This window comes from Dreissena polymorpha, chromosome 6, assembly GCF_020536995.1.
Source record: "Dreissena polymorpha isolate Duluth1 chromosome 6, UMN_Dpol_1.0, whole genome shotgun sequence".
Lineage (NCBI taxonomy): Eukaryota > Metazoa > Mollusca > Bivalvia > Myida > Dreissenidae > Dreissena > Dreissena polymorpha.
The window spans coordinates 88,282,763-88,305,619 of NC_068360.1; the positions used below are offsets into that span (position 1 = coordinate 88,282,763).

General features: G+C 33.0%; 1 protein-coding gene across 1 annotated transcript; it reads left to right on the plus strand.

The window, feature by feature from the left end:
- Positions 1 to 15,748: 15,748 nt before the first annotated feature.
- LOC127836505 (uncharacterized) lies at positions 15,749 to 21,872 on the plus strand. Its single transcript, XM_052363153.1, has 4 exons — positions 15,749 to 15,882; positions 17,276 to 17,309; positions 17,783 to 17,926; positions 21,275 to 21,872. Exons 1-4 carry the CDS (start codon positions 15,814 to 15,816, stop codon positions 21,424 to 21,426), a joined length of 399 nt encoding a protein of 132 aa, XP_052219113.1. The 5' UTR covers positions 15,749 to 15,813; the 3' UTR covers positions 21,427 to 21,872.
- Positions 21,873 to 22,857: the final 985 nt, after the last annotated feature.

The window sequence follows — 22,857 nt, forward strand, 5'->3', positions numbered from 1 at the left end:
TGTTTTTGTTTGTTTTGTTAATATTTTCTAAAACGTATGTTAAACGAGAGATGAAATTATTAATTAATTTGGGAATAAAATCGCAATATGTATTATTTAAAATCAAATTTTAAGTGTCTAGCGCGTGAATTGTCTCTTGGGGGTGAATTGTGTTTGGGTTGCTATTAACGCTATTAACGCTTCCAGCGAGTACTCATTTTATAGCGATTGCGCAATAAAAAACACCACTTTTTCGTAAATTTATCAAAAACTGGACTTTTCCCAGATATGACGAATACGCCAAAAGGTAGATCGCATTCTGGTCCATATACATGTCAAATTTCAGCACAAGTGTTGGGCCAGTTTTCAAGACTCCCAAATCGCGGCTATAACCAGGAGCTTAACGAATTTTAGTCGCCATTATCATTCGTTCAATTGAACGTCATCAAATGATGACGTCAATATAGCACTCATTCCATACAAATCTGATCATTATAGGGTCATTTAATCTATAGCCTAGGTAGAAAGTAATTTATTATTTTTTTATTTAAAAACAGTAAGTAGGATTTCTATATACGTATTCTCATATTTTGACCAAGGCAATTATTTTTTAGTTTTAAAGCGCAAAATAGACGGATTTCTACCTTGTAACCACCAGATACATTGTATATTCTAATTGGCATAGATAAAATTAAATCTATAGCCTAGTTACAAAGTAATATATTATTGTTCAAACGGTACCGCTTTTAAACTGAAAGTAGGATTGTAGACATTTACGTCTATTTCTACAAACGCGATTATTTTTAAGTTTTAAAGCGCAAAAAAGACGGATTTCTACCTTGTAATCACCAGATATATTCTAAATGGCAAAGATAAAGATATGTTTCTTATTTATACTTAAATTTACTATGCCATGCAGTTAATTTTAAGGTGTGTGGCTCAAAGTCATTTAAAAAGATGAGCAAATATAATCATTTTTCTAAAAATAAATCATCCTCTGAAGCCCCCACTGAGATTCAAACTCAGACCTCTCTCCTCTGTGAAGGAAAGTATTCTATCTTGAAATACAAGGGCATGTAAGAGGAAAGTCAGCTATTTTAAATTTATCAACAAATAGATTTAAACAATATTTATATGGTATTAAAATATGCAAATATTAATGTAATATGACCAGAATTGGAGGTTCAAATCTTTGTAACTTTATTGTTCAAAGCAAAGAATTAAAGTTAAAATTGATGTACATGTAAGCATGTTGTTAATACTAAATTGAGTTTTTTTATGACTCCTTCGCTTCTGTATAGTATGAAATACATATCTCGTGTAACATAATTTCATGTAAACTCTGGACTTTAATGACGACAAGTTGGATGTATGGTTTCCTGTATTGTGTTTTAGGTCAGAATGGTTAACATTTTATACTTGACAAAGATTTGAACCTCCAATTCTGATCATCCGTCTCTTTCTCAAAATTTATTAAAAACCACACTATTTTTTTTAAAACTTGTGTATCAAATGCTAACCATTCTTACCTAAAACATGATTAAGGAAACCGAAATATTGACACAGCGAGTTATTTTATTCTTATGGAAGATTAAATTATGCATGACAAAAATACAATCGGAAATATTTTTTACAATCTCTTGATGCTTTAAAAATATTTTACTGTTAAATAAAATAACACGTCTGACTTGTCGTCATTAAAATCCAGAGTTTGAATGAAATTACGTTACACGAGATACGCATTTCATACCATATAAGAGCAAAGGAGATATTAAGAACTTAATTTAGTATAAGCGACACGCTTACCTAAATTTAAACTTTAATCCAATTCTTAAAACAATAAAGTTGCAAGATACAGTAACATGCACGCACTTCCATTTTGTGTGTTTTTTTTTCGTTCCATTTTGTCAAAATTTATTTACAACCACACTCATTCTTAATAACATTTGTATCAAATGCTTACCATAACAAAGCCGTAATCCTGTCGCTGTAAGTTATTTTATTCCTATGAAAATTTAAATTATGCATGACAAACACAAAATCCAAAATAATTTTGGAATATTTCTATGCTTTAAAAAATATTTAACTGCACGGCCGACTTGTAGTCATTAAACCCAGAGTTTAAATGAAAATACGCCACACGAGATATATATGTATTTCATATCAAGTCATGTGTGCTGAATTAATGTTACTCAGCTTTACATATTCTACCATTTATTAATTAAACAGAACCTTGTCAAGTTGACGATGCTTATAATTTGAGAAGTTAATGATTTATAATCATCGAGGGGGGTATTCCAGACGTAAAACATTGCATCATTACATGGAAAACAGCTGCACAACTGTATGCGAAAGGTAAAACAGTATATTCTATCGAGAACTAACTTGCAATTTGCATAGCAACGTCCGAAATGTGCAAACTCCGACATCTATTTCGATATTTATAAATTCAAGATATAACGTTAACTGAACTGTTATACAGAAATCAAACTATAAAACTTGTGTTTTGATAAAAAAAAATAAGCAAAGCAAACCAAAAAAAATTACCCTTTTAACGGCAAAACGATTAATTTATCCAATATTCAACACATGTATTTCCATTCAAATTATGCCCTTGAACTTTAACGGTTGATTGTCGTTTCGTGCCAATACCAGTTCGTGCCACTAATATTTGTGTTGTTTATTTTTAAAGGTAAGTTTCGTGAGAAATAAATGTGTTTGAAAACTTTCTCGCATGGTAATGGTATATAAAATTCAACTCATCGGACAAATTCAAGAACACAATGACACTTACCAAGTTTTCTGAACAACCGTACACAGCGCAAAATGCGGGAGCCGCGTGATGTCTATTTCCATATCCACGGGTGTGTTTATGTCAAATGCTAGTGTTTTTCAATAGATCGTATACTTATCTAAAAAACGGCGAAGTAGCGTTCACTTTAATTATTTTGATGATGTTATTTTGTAAATACTTTCTCGCGTTCTTTTCGAACGTTCATTGGCAGCCATATTGAATGTTGGTTGTATACTTCCGAAATTATGTGTTTTAATGACTCTCAAAAATGTTTTTAGTGCAGAAATTGTATTTTTAAGTATCAATTTCTCGGATTTATTTTATATATTTTGTTAACTTATTTGCGTTTAAATTTGATTGTTTGTTGTTTACTTGCGAACTATTTTTCATGTGTACGCTAGTGGATATGTAATCAGGTTACCATATTTACATTAATGAAATTTAACTGTTGTTTGTTTTTGTTTGTTTTGTTAATATTTTCTAAACGGGTTCAGCTATGTATGTTAAACGCAATATGAATTTATTTATTAATTTGGGAATAAAATCGCAATATGTATTAATTAAAATCAAATTTGAAGTGTCTATCGCGTGAATTGTCTCCTTGGGTTGAATTGTGTTTGGGTTGCTATTAACGCTATTAACGCTTCCGGCGAGAACTCATTTTATAGCGATTGCGCAATAAAAAACACCACTTTTTCGTAATTTTATCAAAAACTGGACTTTTCCCAGATATGACGAATACGCCATCGTGTAGATCGAGTTCTGGTCCATATACATGTCAAATTTCAGCAAAAGTTACAGACCAGTTTTCAAGACTCCCAAATCGCTGCTATACGCTGGAGCTTAACGAATTTTAGCCCCCTTTATCATTCGTTCGATTGAACGTCATCAATGATGACGTCCAATACAGCACTCATTCCATATGCCAAGTTTCGTGTCGGGACGGAAAATGGGACCCACTGAGTGAGAAACATTCAAACGTAGGTGCATTCCAATAACAGGTGAGACATCAATTTTTCTATATAAGCCTGAATGTTCTCCTGCGACTTATGTTAATATGAACACAATGTATTTACGTAAAATATTCACTCTTGTTGGAAAAGTTGCATCGTGATCGTCGAAAACTAAGAGTCCGTGCCAATAAGAAAATAGGACTTTACCATAAAATTATGAAAACAAATTGAAGAAGGAGATACGGATATGAGACGGGTCATGCGAAAATAGGTCTTATGTAATATGTATCCCAAAACAAGAATCGTCAAGAGCTACCCTGTCCACTTATGAGCCCACTTAACATAAGATGACGTTATAGCTTGCAATGAGATCTATGTTTTTCAATCGTTTGAAAAATGCAACTTTTGTACAATAAGTACTCACATAACAATGGCTACGTTTTAATTAAATATCGGGTGTGAAAAGCGTGTACCATGAAGTAATTATTGAGGCTACGCAACTTCTTTATCTCAACTAATCTGCTCTTGTGTTTTGTTTCAAAGCCAATTGGCCGATTTATAATGCATTCATATAGTTAATAAAACATAATACATCTTTCGCATTAACAGCTTCAATTCAATTGTTGGTATTGTTAGAATTACACACATGTTTAGGATTTTAATTACAATCTTTATGTGCCTTGGATTTCACTTCTCGGTATGTACGTATTGTATGCATTGTGGCTGTTTATGCTTATGTTAGGTATATAGTTGAAAGGATACAAATGAAAGAAATCAACATAAATAATTCACTTGAGTTTCATGAGTTCTAAATTTGGTAAAATGCACATGACACACGTACAATTATAAAGCTAATTACTTATTTGACATTTATTTTTAAATTGTTGTCATTGATCACTGTTTCTTAGTAAATTTATACCATCACTCATTTTCAATATATATTATTGTTCAAAGCATTATTTTCCATTTCAATAACTTATAAGCCATTTGCAAATCTCAAACGAAATGTTGTCACGTTTTTACTAAATCATGTTTGCAAATGAAAGCTTAATTAAATGGTTTATTTCTAGGAATCCACGACCTGTGGGCAAACAAAATGTCATGGTAGGTGAAACGATGATACAATGTATAAATAGATTTGGGTATAGATAAACAATCTACAGTTGGTTCGATAGCATTTCATTCGCAAACATATTTTGCAAGCCTGACAGAGCCAGAAGCAATACAATTGACAATCAGTTCCGACTTGCTTCTATTTGACATTTCATCTCCCTTCTACCTATTTAAGATGTCCATAATCATCCTAGTTCCATGTTTTTATGATAAATTTCCTTTTCATTGATGAACATATGTTCATATTATTTATGATCACATTTCGATTGTGGTGATCACATATTCGTTTTTATTGATTTTTAAATGCTCATTGTGTATACGATCCAATGTCTATTTCATCAAAATTCACATTTCCATTTTAACGATGTTCACAAAACAACCAATTAAAGTTGTATTTTGCGTAACAGTATTACCGGTCAAATATTTGGTATTTAAGGGCGTCAACCAATTGATTGCAATTCCTGATTTGTGAACATTTGTTTTATGCTTTCCGGTGATTTATAGAGATATATCAGTGAATTAAAACTGATAATTTCACTGTTAAAACAGTGAAAATTATTAGTGGAAAATTATCGATAGTTTTCACTGTTTTACCGGCACTATTTTTTTTACCCCATTGTGACCCCCACGCATTCTTCCACCAAGAGCGAGAAATCTTCGATGAATATTTATATCAACATACGGAGTAACTTCCCTTGAACATACATGTACACACTGTCGTCTGCTTTTTAAACCTTTACTCTGAAACTTAAGAATGCATGAAATGGAAAACGATAAAATTAATTTAATGTTCTCGGATATTTTTGATTTTGAAGATTATTTTAATGAAAATACAGAAAATCTTAATGAGACATCAAGTTTAGCAGAAGAAACAACAGCAACAGTATCAGCAGCAACATATCTCAAACAAAAAGAAAATGAACACTTACCTTTAAATTAGCAATTATCACCATTTGTTCAAGATTCCTTATTTTCAGAAGGATGCCTTCTCCGATTTTCCAGATCCATGCACCGTATTCTTTTTTGGATGAAGTTTTTCAAAGGGACACAAAACAATTACAAAAGCTTTATTTTAATTGTAATATGCAATGTTTCCTTTTGATTTTTTTCCAAATTTATAGCCAAGACTATCAATAAAATAACTTTTTTTACAGTGCAAGAAAACACTTAATCCAGACATTAAATGATGAGAACATCCCAGCTCACCAGATCGTACGAATTTCAGGCCACAAAAAATGTCAATAGTCTAAATAAATATAGTGGGATAAACAAGGATCAATCAAAACAGATTTCAGAGATTCTCTCACATTCAAACCAAACTGCGACCATCTGCAGGAAGATCTCCATCGGTTGTGGCAATGGGAGAAACTCTGGGGAATGTCATTCCACACAGAGAAGTGCAGCATCCTGCGAGTCCACAGAAAACGATCCCCAATACTGCACAACTACACCCTCAAAGGCAATATACTTGCCAGTGAAGAGACGTCAAAGTACCTCGGAGTGGAACTGACGAAAGACATGTCCTGAAAACCTCACATCCACTACGTAACACGGAAAGGAAACAGCACGCTGGGTTTCCTCCGCAGAAATCTAAGGATTGGCAACGAGAATGTAAAAAGTGCTGCCTACTTTTCACTCGTCCGTCCACACCTGGAATACTGCAGCACGGTCTGGAACCCATACCAGAAGGACCAGATTCACTGGAGATGGTCCAGAGAAGGGCAGCCAGGTATGTGACGAACCGCTACCATAACACTAGCAGCGTCACATCCATGCTTGATCACCTGCAATGGGAAACCCTGGAGTCAGGGAGAACAAAGGCCCAGCTGACGATGATCTACAAGATATCAAACAATCTCATAGACATCCCAGCAGCAAAATACCTCTCCCCAGGCTCAAGCAGAACCCGATCAAGCCATGACATCAAGTTCCTGCCTATCTCCCTATCGACACCCTACTACAGGCATAGCTTTTTCCCCGGTATTATACCGACCTGGAACAGCCTACCAGCCGCTGATGCAGAATCCCCTGACTTGGTATCCTTCAAGCAGGGACTAGCAAACTTAAGTTTCTAATCAAGTCGTCAGCGCCAGCTACAAAGTAAACCCCAATGACACCTCATGGCTGTGCCGGTTGAGGTTCAATCCTCTCCGCGGCCACCGTAGCCGGAGAGGCATGAGGTAGAGGGATGAAACGTAGCTGGGGACGCATCTGTACTGTACTCTTCTGACTTTTAACTATCAAACTCTTCTCACTTTACTATTTTCCCATTCTTACTTTATATCCTCACCACCTGTCGCATAATTGTCAAGTTTGACGGCAGCGACGGACGATGTAGATGTAGATGTAGAAACTGCTGTAGCAAAGCAGAATCTGCAACAACGTCAATGAGTGATTTACTGATGGGAAGAGGATTCTTTGTAAACTCAAATTTCCACGGCAACGTTACTTTCAATTTTCACAGCTCTGAAATGGGTCTGTCCCAGAAGAATGTGTTTAATCAACAAGTGAAATCTCCAACACCAACACCGAATGTTTTGTCTGATTTTCCTGATCAACCACGCTACAAGCGTATTCGCATGATTCCAGACAGTGATAGCGATTAACTAGTTTGTGATAAAATTGGCACGAACACTTACTGTTGATTTGTTTTCCAGTTAATTCCATTTAATTGTTAACACCCCTTTCATGTGCATTTTGTTAAAAATGGCGAAGCAGGTTAGCGTTATTTACGCTATAAATAGACTCCGCATATTAATACGCCAACATGACATAAACAAATTGTGTCATCATATGATTATTTATTTTTTAAATGATGTTATCGGTGTGTTTTTTCTTTTCACTTGATATGTGTTGCATTGTTAATACAAAAAAGTTATTGTTTAACGTTTGTTTTCTTGTGAACTATTTGCAACGCTTATTGTAAAAGCGGTAATGATATTTTGGGGCGCCCAATGGGAAATTGGTTTGAACGGATTGGCAAACGAATACAATTATTAATTTGTGAGCATAAAATAAAAAAGAAAATTTGTTGAATTGGGTGTTATATCGATTTTAATTCACTCATGATCATAGAAAAAAAATATTTTCACGAGTGGCACAGCCACTCGTGAAAATATAATTTTCTATAATCACTCGTGAATTAAAATCGATATTCCACCCAATCAAACAAATATCCTCTATATGATTGATGTTATGGTATCAATACTTACTGGTTCCTTCTCTTCAGATACGTTAGAGGAGCCGTATTGTTGCAATAAGACGGGAGGCAGTATTGAGGAAGGGGAATGCTGTTTCTCCAGATCTCAGAGCACATATGTGGACCACTGTTCTCACCCAATGGTAAACTCCACAGGGCTACCGTGGTGTAAGCGATATGAGAAATGATTCACTCAGTCGCAGTAATAATTCTTAATTCAAATAAAGGTATATGTGTTATTAATTATAAGATTATGGTCATTCGCATAAAACGGGATATTGTGTTACTCCGAATTTAAGTCAATACATTGATTACATTGATGTATACCCATAATAAAACTTATTTGCCTTCAGGTAATAATACAACACTAAAATAACATATGTTTATTGACTTCAGCACAATTCATAATTATCTTTTTTCCAATTAGCAATTACGTCAAAATAAACGGACTAAACTTTTCTTTATATGTATGTATTATACAGTGGACAGGAAATGGACCCAGTCATAGGGGTACAATTATTAAGTGATGAGCTCGTTAACATAGACTCTGAGAAGATGCTATAAAAACATGGGACCTGTCATAAAAAGATAAGATGACCTTTCTGCCCTAAAGTAAGGGGTCATAAAGTGTCTTCTAAGAAAAATAACAATATTGACAGGTTAGCTTAAAAAAACATAGAATTATACGATTTATTTATTTATTTTTTGTTGGTGAACCAAATGGCCAATGAAATCTATTAATTGTACTGTTAAGAGATAAATTACTTGATTTCTTTTGCTTTTTGCTAGTGTTCAGTCAGATTTTTGAAGTGCTGTCAACATTTATTGTATGTTATTGTAAAATTGATTTTGTTTAAAACTGTGTTAGTAATACTCTTCATAAAATAATGGAGGATAATGAATATGTTGATTTAGTGAACTTTCTCACTTTGGAAACTTGTCCTGTGCTTATGAAGGGAACTGATCGTGTAAATATCAACAGGCGTCACCAGTTCAAAATTAAGGCAAAGAAATTCTTCTTGAAGGGTAGGATATTTCAAAATTGCATTTTCTCCCTGAATTTCTCTGATCAAAAATTAACTACAAGTAACGGTGTCTAGAATAGCTCCCAGATGTGATCATAGTGTTTATTTTAAGTTATTAATTACCCTTAGGCAGGTTGCATATTTCTTTATGAAAACTGGCAATTTAAATTAATATCTCAAAGACCTATATAGAATACATGTTATCTATAGGTCTTTGAATATCTTAAGATGAAAATAATGAAAAAAATAATATGGTGGTAGTTCTGTTTGTTCATGGTTATGTGTAGCAATACATTTGTAAATTTCATTTTGCTCGTTAAACTAGCTTTAAGATTCACAATGCTATTGCTCATGCAGTTGGCAATAATGATGAATATGGTGGTTGTGGTAGTTAACAAATAGTTAAGCTCAGAAGTGACATTTTAAAGACCAATTGTGATGTAAATTAAATTGACATGGGTATATGTGTTGTGATCCTGGTTAAGTGTAGCTATCAGAGATTTTGGAGACTAAACTCTCAGGTAGCTATAATAATGTTGCTGATGGTAGTGGTGTTGTGTACATTGTACAAAATGTCTAGCCTTTAGACTAACTCTCAGATAGAAAATGATGTTAACCATGTCTACATTAATATGCATTTCATGCCCCACATCCTTCAATAATATATCAATACATTTAATAAAATTATTAAAAGTTGTTTTAATAACATTAATGACAACATACTTGTTTGAATTTGAACATTTCTTGATCATACGGCCCCGACCATACGGTCCAGCTTAGCGGACTATACGGCCCAGATTAGAAGTCTATATGGTACAGATTTGAGGACCATACAGATTTTCTGAATTAATATTCATTTCGTGTTCCGCTTTTTTCAATATTGTATCAATAAATCAATAAAAATATTAAAGTGTCTGTAATGCAATTAATTACAACATAGTTGTTTAAATTTTAAAGTGGTTGCAATGGCATTAATGACAACATACTTCTTTAAATTTGAATGGCAATTGTTCTATTATTTCATCGTTTAATGACACATCAATTATCAATTAGTGTAATTGTTAATATGAAATAATATGTGGAACACTGTATTATGTGAATTTGGAATAAGACATCAACTTGGGAATGGACATCATTTTGGTGATTTTCTCAAACAAAACCATTCATGATCTCAATTAATTTTTGTAATATTTCATCTATACTTTAAGCTTAATAAGCAATTTTCCATGACTTTTTATTAACAGTGATTGTATTTTTATCCCTTTTAATGTATTTTTAAAATGTGTTCATGCACTGCATTATTTTATGGGGATTAAAAACAAATTCAATAAAAAATCCAGTTGTGTAGTGTAGTAAAATCAATGTAAATGATGCTTTTATATATGCAAGTATCTATTTGAATTATAATATTTCAAACTTAATAAATACAACATGTAAAACTTCATATTATGCACTGTTGAAAAATCACAATTTATTCCCGAATTGACGTCTTATTCCAACTTCACATAATATTGTATTGTGTCATAAATTGGACGTTTTGCTTTTATATTTTGCATACTTCTTTACCAACATAACCCAAATCTATAAACAAGAGCAGACAACTGTATAAAGCATTTTGTAAGAATTATGACCCTTTTTCCACCTAGAATGCATATTACCCGGTATTGATAAATCTATGTGTACCCACCTCTAAATTGTATGTCCCTTGACATTTTGCTTTTATATTTTGCATACATCTTAACCGACATGACTCCAATCAATTAACAAGAGCAGAAAACTGTTTCAAGCATTTTGTTAGAATTATGGCCCTTTTTCCACTATGAATATGCATATTATTGATAAATGTATGTTAAAGTTTGCGTACCACCACAAACAAGAACAGACAACTGTATCAAGCAGTTTGTAAAAATTATGTTCCCTTTTTATATTTAGAAAATTGAAAATTTTGTAAATTTTTATGTTTATGTTCACTTTATTCCTAAAGTATCAAAGCTTTAAATTGCTATCATACTTGCAACACTTACTTTCATGAGGGAACTGTGCAAGCAAAGTTATGTAACTCTGACTGGCATGTTGATAGAATAATGGCCCCTTTTATACTTAGATAATTGAATATTTGGTTAAGATTTGTGTCTTGGTCCATTTTACCTAAGTATCATAGCTATTGCTTTCAGACTTGGAAAACTCGCTAACTATCATAAAGGGAATGTACAGGGCAAGTTACTCTGGTTGACATTTTAACGGAAATAGGGCCATTTTTTGTCTTAGTCACTATAAATTTTTTGTTAAATTTTGTGTTTGGATCCACTTAACTTCTAAAGAATCAAGGTTATTGCTTTGAAACTTCAAATACTTCTTACTATCATGAGAGTACTGTACCTGGCAAGTTGAATTTGACCTTAACCATTGAATGACCTCGAATCTCAAGGTCAAATTAATAAATTTTGCTTAAATTGCCAAAACTTCTTTATTTATGATCAGATTTGATTCATACTTTGACAAACAACACTAACCTGACATACCACAATGGACTCCACTCATACCATCCCCCACACCAAACCCCAGAATCCCCCCCCCCTCAAAAAATATTGTATGTTCCTATTTTCTTATTTTTGAAAGATCATATAACAAAAGACCACACCCCCACATTATACCCCATCTCGACCACCACCCCTACCCCATCCCCCACCCAAAAAGATTTTTTTCAAACATGGTAAAACAACACACAAAAATTTAATTTATTTTTGAAGGACTGTCCAACCAACCCATCCAAGCTATTGCTATCAAACTTGAAATAAAATCTTATTAGTTTATTTTAAGTCTTTACAAATGTTCAATATATTGTGGAAAATATTCCTGAACTCAGAATCATCTATAACATACAACTTCTTTAAAACATAAGCGATCAATATGTTAATTATGGTCCTCTTCTACTTAGAAGATGACTATATTACCTTGACCTTATTGAATGTGAACTATTTCCCCATGATGGCTTAGGTTATACTGTCAAGCACTGTCTTCTGCCAACTCTTGTAAAAGTATAGCAGTTATATTTCCAAGACCCACTCACTGATGGCATTAATGATTTTGATGGTAGTGATTTTGATCATGATGTTGTTGTCCTGATCAAGGCAATATAAAGAAGTGAAACTCCAGCTGCTGGAGCAGTATTGAATTTTCATTAAAAACAATTAGTTGGTCCTTTATTTAAGGCAAGTGACCGATTGCCCAAACAGTACAAAACAGCACAATACAGCACAATACAAACCAACATAAACACAAAATATGAATAAAGCTGGGGTCACCGCCTTGGAACGGTCAATGCAAAGCATTGGGGGTTTAAACCTGGTTATAGAGCGCTCAACCTCACACTTGGCCCAGCAATATTCATAATACATTTAAGTGTAAATAAAATTTAACGTCATAGCATTGTAACTCAAATTAAACAATAATAAAAGGGAATTAAAACGCATTCAATTTAATTACTATTTAATTACTCAATTGCATTGAAGATACAAGAGTAACAGAATTACAACTTTTTGACGAACGATCAAATAAAACTATTAACAATTGTCAACTACATTCCTTCTTTATAGAAAAGATTTGAGAATGTAGAATCATAGAGTTAATATCTCAGATAATCATCGCGCAAATACAGGAAGAAGCAGCAATAATGGGTGAAAAAATTCCATATTACATAGCTTGGTTGTTTATGTGACTGCTAAACAAATTAAAAATAATTAAATCAAACAAGAAACGCCTATCAGAGAGAAAATATAAATAAAATGGAACAATATAAACCCAATGACCTATGCATGTAGATTACAACTGGGAAAGTCGGTCGTATGTCTCAAACGTGCAAGACCAGCTCTCAAATACAAATAATGATGGTAGTGGTGTCAATTGTTTTTTATGCCCCCCTTCGAAGACTTTGCTTTGTATAAATAATACTCATATAAGTCGCCCCGTTGTTATCATTATCAATTGCAATGTTATTATGTTTATCTTAAAATTTGTCATATCAGGTTTGTCATATCAGGTGTATAAAGAATTGAATGTAGGAACACCTACTTATTAACATTTTTGATCTACAATTAAATTTCAAGATATGGACCATCTTTTGTCTCTTGTTTGTTTCTTACTGATATACACGTCCCCCGTGTTTTTATCACACCTATGCATACCTGGGAACACACCAACATTGCCAATGAGCCTGGCATATAAAACATGTTATAAAATATTTCAGAAATACTTTCTATAACAACTTGAGTAAAATTCAGTAATTCAATTTCTTTCTCGCGAATCTTACACATACCTTGTATTGCTTGAACGTATGAATAATGAATGTATATTCATTGTTGGCTTCTTACATTCATTCATAACTTGAGATATTATAAGCATCAGCTGGTCAAGACAAATGTAAGTCACAACCACAACCATTATTATGATTTGTAATTACTTGGTCTTGAAATTTTCACCGGCAATATATATCAGCTGTTAAAGCCATATATAAGACACCACCGCCACCAAGATCATTATTTCACACTAATACTTGGTCTTGCACTTTGCACAGGCCATACATATCAGCTGTTCAAGACAATTATATAAGACACCACCAACATCATTAATTCTAACAAATACTTGGTCTGGCACTTCTCACGGGCAATACATATCAGCTGGTCAAGCCTAAAATACGACACCATCACCACTACCATCATCATTATTTCAAACAAATATTTGGTCTTGCACTTCTCACAGGCCATACATATCAGCTGGTCAAGTCAAATATAAGACACATCCACAACCAATTTCATGATTTTAGACATTTACCTGGTTTTTGCGCTTCTCATGGGCATTACGTATCATCTGGTCTTTCGGGGGGCAATTTGTATCAGCTAAGTCAAGCCAAATATAAAACAGAACCACCAACATCAATATGTCAGACAAATAATTGGTCTTGCATTTCTCACTGGCAATTCCTATCAGCTGGTCAAGCCAAAGATAAGACACATTACCAATGCCAACATCATTTTTCCAGCCAATTACTTGGTATTGCACTTCTCACTGGCAATAAGTATAAGATGGTTATGGCAAATTAAGACAAAACCACCACCAATTTTATTTTTTAGACAAATGATTGTTCTTGCACTTCTCACGTGCAATAAGTATTAGCTTTTTAAGCCAAATATAAGACACAACCACCACCAATATCATTATTTCAGACAATTACTAGGTTTTGCACTTCTCGAGGACAATTATTATCAGCTGGTAATGCCAGTTTGTATGTTGGTTTTGCAAATCTAAAAGGCAAATATTTTTGCAAGCAATGAAAAATATAATACACTGCTACCAAGTTACCAATATCATTATTTCAGTCAATGTTTAAGTGAGTCTTACATGAATCAAATGTAATTATATATTATAATAAATGTATTACTAGCTTTAGACAATACATCCAACACATCACCACAATGTTAATTTGAAACAATATTTTGGGAATATAAAAAAGTGGGAAAAAGCTAGAAATAGCCAAAAGAAATATATAATATTTCCAATACCAGCACACTTATTTTGGTAAATAACTTTACGAATAATGAAATAACTGTAAATGTATTACACAATAAAACAATATTCACTTTTTGGTTCCCATATCTTAAGTAATTTTGGCAGGATTTTTTTTAAATTAATTTACCAAGATAACAAATCATTATAATTCAATCTAAACACTTACAGACACTTAATACCTTAAGAATTAACCATAATTTCTACATATAAGCGTTCACAGAATGTGCGATATCTAAACGTTTTAAGTACACTTGTGGTAACACTTCAGTATAAACATATTCATAAAAATTTGGGTCCGGTTGTAAGCACATTGATTTTAAACAGTGACCGTTTTAACCTGTCAAGCCGTTTTACCTCGGGGCCGTTTAATTTTTACCAGCAATAATTTTCACCATTAATGTCCGGAAATAACAACAATCCGAACAGTAGTTTTTTGCATTCTTGATGAAAAAAGTCATTTTGTACTTTTAATATAAACAAAACTACTACAAATTAAAATTAAATAAGTGCTACTTGTATCGGACATCGGTCTTAATGTTTTCACGGTCAGCGGGTTTGTAATTCTCACGGGGGTAACGTTAGAAATGCAAGACTTCCGGTTTATCTTAAGAAATTCACGGTCTTGCAATTCTCACGCGACACCGGTTGTTTTACAATTTCGTGGAGTCGGGGCGCTTGTTCTTTCAACCCGCGGTCTAAGAAACCTGCCACTGCGATATATGACTTGAGCAATTATGTGTCATACAAGCATTTCAAATACCAATATGAATTAAAAATGTGTGTTGCCAATGACGCAACTATGTACCTGTATAAGGTAAAACCGCTTAAATTTGGTACGTCTTTCCGTCAATTGTAAGTATATATTAAATAATCGCCGTGATAATACTAACATATTAAAAAACACGCCATGTACACATATTTATAGCACATTTTTCAATCGAAACGACTAAACAATCACTTTGATTATAAAATGCGTTCAGCTATGTAGACAAGTTTAACAACGTACCCAATCAAATAATTTGAAACTCGATACATACAGTAAGGAAATCGTACACGGGGGCATACATGTTAGCTTTTGAATTCTATTGAATCAATAAGGAAGTTATTTCAGTCCAATCGACTGCACTGTAATGCGGTCCGTTTGTTAGAAGTGTGTGTCAAGTTTACCTTGAACACGTTTTACTGATGAATATGATTGAAAAGTTCATTTGTGTACATACGATACTATTATTTTGCATTGGATTGCTAAATGTGGTAAGTAATTTGTGAAAAAAAATCACTTTAATTTATTATTATTACAAGAGGCATTTTGTCATTTGCATTACACAACAAGACAAGCGGGCAAGCATTTCATTCATGATAATTGTTCTCGAGCTTCAGTAATCTTATTAATGTCATGAATTGTCAACACTGTATTATTGATAACACTGTATTATTGTTAACACTGTATTATTGTTAACACTGTATTATTGTTAACACTGTATTATTGTTAACACTGTATTATTGTTAACACTGTATTATTGTTAACACTGTATTATTGTTAACACTGTATTAGTGTTAACACTGTATTAGTGTTAACACTGTATTACTGTTAATACTGTATTATTGTTAACACTATATTATTGTTAACACTGTATTATTGTTAACACTGTATTATTGTTAACCTTTGAAAATCATGAAACTCCAGAAGCATTATCAGGCGAGAAATTTCGATTAACATCCGCTTACCTTTTATTTAAGCTAGGTGACCAATTGCATAAACATTTAAAAACAACCCAGCGTTAAAAATAAATAATGATAAAAACTGTGTTTACCGTTTAGAGCGGTCAATGAAAAGCATGGAGAGTTTAAACCGGTTGAAAGCATTGCCAATCGCAGTATAAGCTCGTGCTGGACCAATAACGGACACAACTCCACAAAGTTCCGATTGGAATTTATTTTGGCTGTTAAACCTTAAGCACGAACGCTTTCCAAAGTCCACACAGAATAGTCTTCTCAACCAAATATATGCGAGACCCTAAATCGCCTGCGAGAACAAAATTGTGACTCCTATATAGTAATATGTTTATCGTGTACTGACTAACCGATTTATAACAAAAAGTGAATAGTTATATACCCATGAAACAGTAAACGGCTATATGTCATAAAACAGGAAGAGGTAAGCAAATTTAGAGGGGAAATAATTTATTATTACCATTGAGACATGTAGGATTGGCATTATCGCACAAACCGTCTGGGTAAATTAATGTATACATCTGGGTAAATTAATGTATACATCTGGGTAAATTAATGTATACATCTGGGTACATTAATGTATACATCTGGGTAAATTAATGTATACATCTGGGTGAATTAATGTATACATCTGGGTAAATTAATGTATACATCGACCTAAGGCAACACCATGAAATCGTTGTTTTTGTAAATAAAAGATTTTATGAAATGTAAAGTTGATTAAGTAATTTCGTTACTTTCGGAATTAATCACAAAGCACACACGTGTAAATATACATTTACTTTATGGCGATTTAAATTATGAAGACAATTATAAGACAAAATTGTACATGTCTGCTTTGCAATAAATAAATTGTATATGTAGGACAGTCAATAATATATTGTGTATATTCGTCAATGCGTTCGTATTTCAGAACAGCATGCAATGTGGCGAGAGAAAATGCAAAGGTATGTAAAAAGGAAAGCATAAGACTTGTAACAAAGCTCTAAACGTTCCTTTCCATCAATATCTTTAATATTCATCACTGCACAGCATATTGATCAGAATAAAAATTTAGAATTCTAAGTGTATACTACATGTATAATGGCAAAATTTACGAGATTAATATAAATATTTTTTTAAGTTAATTGAGTCATTTTTGCATCTGTTGAATCAATTAATAGTAAAGGTACCTTCTGGGAAATGTGCCAAGTATTATGCAGGATGGTGTAATTCGTATGTTTACTATAGACTACATTACTTCTTCATGCCAAAGTAGCATGTATAATTTCAACAAAACATCGTAATTTCTGTTTCCAAAAAAAGTGCAGCTAAAAATGTATATTGATATAGTTTAAACTGATCGGAGTCCACTGACCGAGAGCATCTTAACAGAATTAGACCACTATCAAAAAGTTCAGCATCTAGTGTTTTTTTCTAGAGGAACTAAACGGAACGGAAGTGTACTGCTGCACCAAAATTGGCCAGGTGTCAGCTATAGGAAGCTGCTGCTGTAAGAGGGTCAATGACAGCTTTGTCGGACACTGCGGGCCATTTGAAAAGTCTTACAATGGTTTAGCATGGTGTAAGTTATCAACATTTTATAGATTGCCACATTCTTGAACGTAAAATACGATTTTACTGGCTGAATAATTTATTCGCTTTTGTTTGAATCCAAATAATTTTGGCTTAAATCGGTAAAATCCATCTGTGTTTGAAACAGAATTTTCTTAAATAAGTGAAAATATATTAGTGGTTCTCTGAATCTTTGCGCGACAAGTAAATGTGCTACGTAAAACCGCTATATATATTACACCTCCTCTCATAAAAGACAATCGTCTAATGATAACAAAAATCCCTGGTTTAACCAAGAATGCCGTTTAGCAAGTTCGGAATTTAAAAAATATCGAAATATATTTCTTAAGGATTAAACCAATGCAATTAAAAGACATGCATTCTTAAACTCAAAAACTAAATACACATGTACAAAGCGCTGAGCAAAATGTAAATTTAAGACCCACGAAACGCACTATCTTTCGAAATTGAGCAAATCGAACCCTAAAGAGTTTTGGAAAAAAGTAAATAAACAGTACAAAAAAGTACAAAACAAAGCGAATAATTTAAGTACGTCTAGCCTGTACGAGCACTTTAAGAACCTTTACTCCACTGAAGAAACCCCCGAAAATGCCTTGCCCGAACACACCGTAAACACCCAAGATATCGAATTAGATAGAGAATTTAGCATATAGGAAATCATTAAAGCAATACGTTCACAAAACAACAACAAAAATGGTGGTATTGATAAACTATGTGCAGAAGTCTACAAATGCGCAACCAGCGAAGTAGCGCCGTTTATGCTTAAGTTATTTAATAGACTACTCGACAATGGGGAATACCCGGAGTCATGGAAAGAGGGCATAATTGTACCTATCTTCAAAGGCGGAAACATAGAAAATGAAGCGAATTACAGAGGAATCACTTTAATTAATATCCTTCAAAAATATATTCAACTGTACTTTTAAATCATTTGACCAAATGGTCCGAAAAACATGAAACTATCATAAAAAACCAATTTGGTTTCCAAAAGGGTAAATCAACAATAGATTGCATCTTCGTTCTGCATTCTATAATCACAAAACACTTAGTCAAAAAATGAAATTATATTGCGCCTTCGTGGATTTTGAGAAATGTTTTTATAAATTGGAGAGAACATTTATTTTCCAGAAACTTATTAATGAAAATATCAACTCCAAATTTCTTAACGCGGTCAGAAGTATGTACAGTACCGTTAAAGCATGCGTGCGATATAATTCTACGTACTCGCCTTTTTTCGAGTCAAACATCGGGGCAAAACAAGGTGATCAAAGCTCAACGTTACTCTTTCTCTTCTTCGTAAACGATATTCTCACTAACATTAATGAAAACATAGACGGACTATTTACGTTAGAAAACCAAAAGCTATTCCTGTTACTTTTTGCCGACGATGCCGTTTTGTTCGCACATACTCCGCAAGCGCTCTCGTCCATGCTTAAAGACCTCGAAAATTACTGCCAACAATGGCGCCTATCTGTCAATACTAAAAAAACTAAGATCATGATTTTCAAAAATGGAAGGCATACGAATTATGATTTTGTATTTAACAACGTTACACTAGAAACTGTCACTTCATTTAAATATATCGGTGTGCATCTCTTTAAAAACGGCCATTGGAATAGAACACAGAAACATATTGCAAAACACTCACAGTCAGCGCTCCATAACCTATTTATCGTTTTTAATCAGTTAGGACTAAGCACTAAAGAAAAATGCAACTTATTTGATAGTCTAGTAGGTACAAAATTAACATATTCAGCGGAAATATGGGGTTTAAAAGAAAGTAACGATATAGAACTAGTACACCGAAAATCTCAGGAAAATCCTTACAGTTAGAAAATCAACAAATTCAGATGGTCTATATGGAGAATTAGGAAGGTACCAAATTATTATAAAACAAAAACTAAAAGTACTTAAATACTGGATAAAAACAATAAACCCGAATAACAAAGTATTAACAAGAAATATTTATCATATGTTAAAAGAGGACGCTGATGAAAATATCACATACGGAAATAAAAACTGGGCCTTTGAAATAAAATCTCTACTAGAAAATATTGGACTAGCACATATCTGGTGGAATCAAAACGAAGTTTTACCAAATGATTACGATCTAAAAATTATATCAGATCGAATATATGATATCTTTTAACAGTCGTGGTACTCAAACATAAATAATTCAAATCGACTAGCCTCTTATAGCACCTGTAAGGAAGATTTTGAATTCGAGACATATCTTAATCGCATAAACGTAACAAGATTTAGAATTGCCCTAACTCAGTTCAGAATATCGGCACACAATCTTGCGATTGAGAAAGGACGACATGAAAATATCCCAAAAGAAAATATATTGTGCAAATATTGTAATATGAAAGTAATCGAAAGTGAATACCACTTCTTACTTGTATGTCCAGCTTATACCACAATCAGAAAACAATATTTGAAACCATATTACTGTCACTGGTCATCAATAAACAAGTTCCGGTCTCTTATGTCGTCAAAATCCACTAAAGTAATAAACAATTTATCGAAGTACATATATTATGCAACACGATCACGAACTCTTATTACCCCGAATGTACGCTAATTAAAAAGCACACTAATGTATCTTGCATCATGTATAAGAAGATAGTTTAAAGTACGCTAAATCATAAAGTTATTATTTATAATAAAGCCGTCATTGATATGTGCAACTAACTTATATATTTTTCTTAAGATCATATTGCGTTTAACGCAAAATAGCTCTAATCGATATGTGTAATGAACTTTTTGTAACTCATTTTAAATTTATACAGCAACATTTTGTCGCAATAAATATTTTCTATTTTGAAATTCTAAGTCACCTGCATGGAAATACATGTTTGTTGTTATTGTTCTATGAACTATGTACTATGCAAATTTTGCTTGCATGGCACTTACATCTATGTTAAACCTTTTCAGATTAATGTTTGTAATATTTCATGTTCCTCTCACTTTTAACGCTATAACTCTTTTGTTGGCTATAAGTATGCATTGTGCTATTTTATGACAGAATAAAGATATATATGTATTATACTATTTTAACAGTCCAGGTCACATTTGTCTTAAATGTTTGTAACGCTAGGACAAACATCGATTACATTCGAGTTATATGTGTCCCGTTTAAGTTAATTTTCAAAGAGTTATCCCACACTAGATTAAATAATCACAAACCACATTCCATTAACAATGTGTTTCTGTCTTTATCTCTATTATGTATTTATGATGTTACACATGTGTTGTCTAAAATCTTTAAAGAATGCATGTTTGCTTTTTTATTCAAGCATTAATACTGTGTGTTCAAGCATTTTATGTGCTTTAGGGGTGGCTGCCATACTCATCATTGCGATAAGTGGCGTAACCATAGCCACATTCATTGTTGTGAAGAGGTGCCTTTGCAAGAAAAGACAAACCACGACCACACTGACGCCACAACCAGAGATACTCCACCTGTCCGACGATCATGAGATTTAAAATAAATACATGCACACATAAATCATAGTAACGGACATCATAGATTTGTTTTGCTGAGATCAAAAGTAATCTCAGGGAATGAAACACATTTATGTTTGAAATATTTTTCTCAATTTCCACTGTTGAATATTATAATACATGTTTTGAAAATAATGTTCTATCTGCCAACGATACTAACTAAGATATTTATGCTTTTGGTATTTCCAAGCGTACTATCCTATGCGCATGCTAGTTATGATCTCGATTGTCATTTTTATCGCAGGTTTGATGACAAACTTTGAAAAGATAACATATCTACATGTGCCATCCTGCTTTGTGATATCTTTTTATTTCCAAGGAAGCAAATATTAGATATATAACAAACATTTCCGAGTATATTTGCCAACGCCAGGAGTTACATGCAATCATAATAGAGACGAATATATTAAATTTAAAAGTTAAGTTTATGTTTGGTTTGCTTTTGTGATATATCTCATGACCTACTTACTTTCAAAGGGGCCTTTTCACAAATTTGGCATGTATTGAAGTTTGTCATTAAATGCTTTATATTGATAAATGTAAACATTGGATCTAAAAAGCTCCAATAAAAAATAAAAAACAAAAAGAAGAAAAAAGTAACCCTCAACTGGGTTCGAACCACTGACCCCTGGAGTAAAAGTCTATCACTTAGACCACTCGGCCATCCGTGCTCATACAGTAACGTAGGTATTTTATAATTTATATAAGCACTCCTCGTAGTTTCAAAAAATAAATTGACAACAACAGAACTCTCCTAATTATCAAATCGTTTCGCGTTGCAACGCTTTATAATTTTCAAGTTTTCAAATCGTCAAAAGATGCATATAATGGCTATATTAGAGCATGGTTAATGTTCAGTATTACTGTTTCCTCACAAATATCATAACTAAAACGAACATGTGCGAATCTGAAACAACTTTTTTATTTTTTTGCAATTTACCAAAACGTGAAAAGGCCCTTTTAAGTAAAGAGGCTATATTTGTGCTACCTTATATTTCGAAAACAATCGCCTGTACAACTTCCTGTGAAGCTTTGGTTATGAGTGTGTACTTTTGGAATATAATTCTCCTGACGCTCCTGTCTAGATTATATAGTGCAATAAGCAGATATAGGATAAATATCCCAATTCTTGCTTTTTTCACTAATGCTTCCGAGCGTTTCTATTACTTGCCGTCGTTTTTTATTCAAATAGTATTTACTTAGCAAGTTATCTCAGGACTGTTGGACGTGAATTGAATGAGTGTATGTAATACAAACGTGTTGTTCAATATATTACCTTGATAATATGGCAATATAACACTTTATGATTTTTGGCCAGTCTGGCATTGTTTGTATACAGATTGCAACTCTAGCCAATTACGCTTTATTTACATATTGTATTAGTGTTTGGAATGTTGTTTTAACGTTAACAGA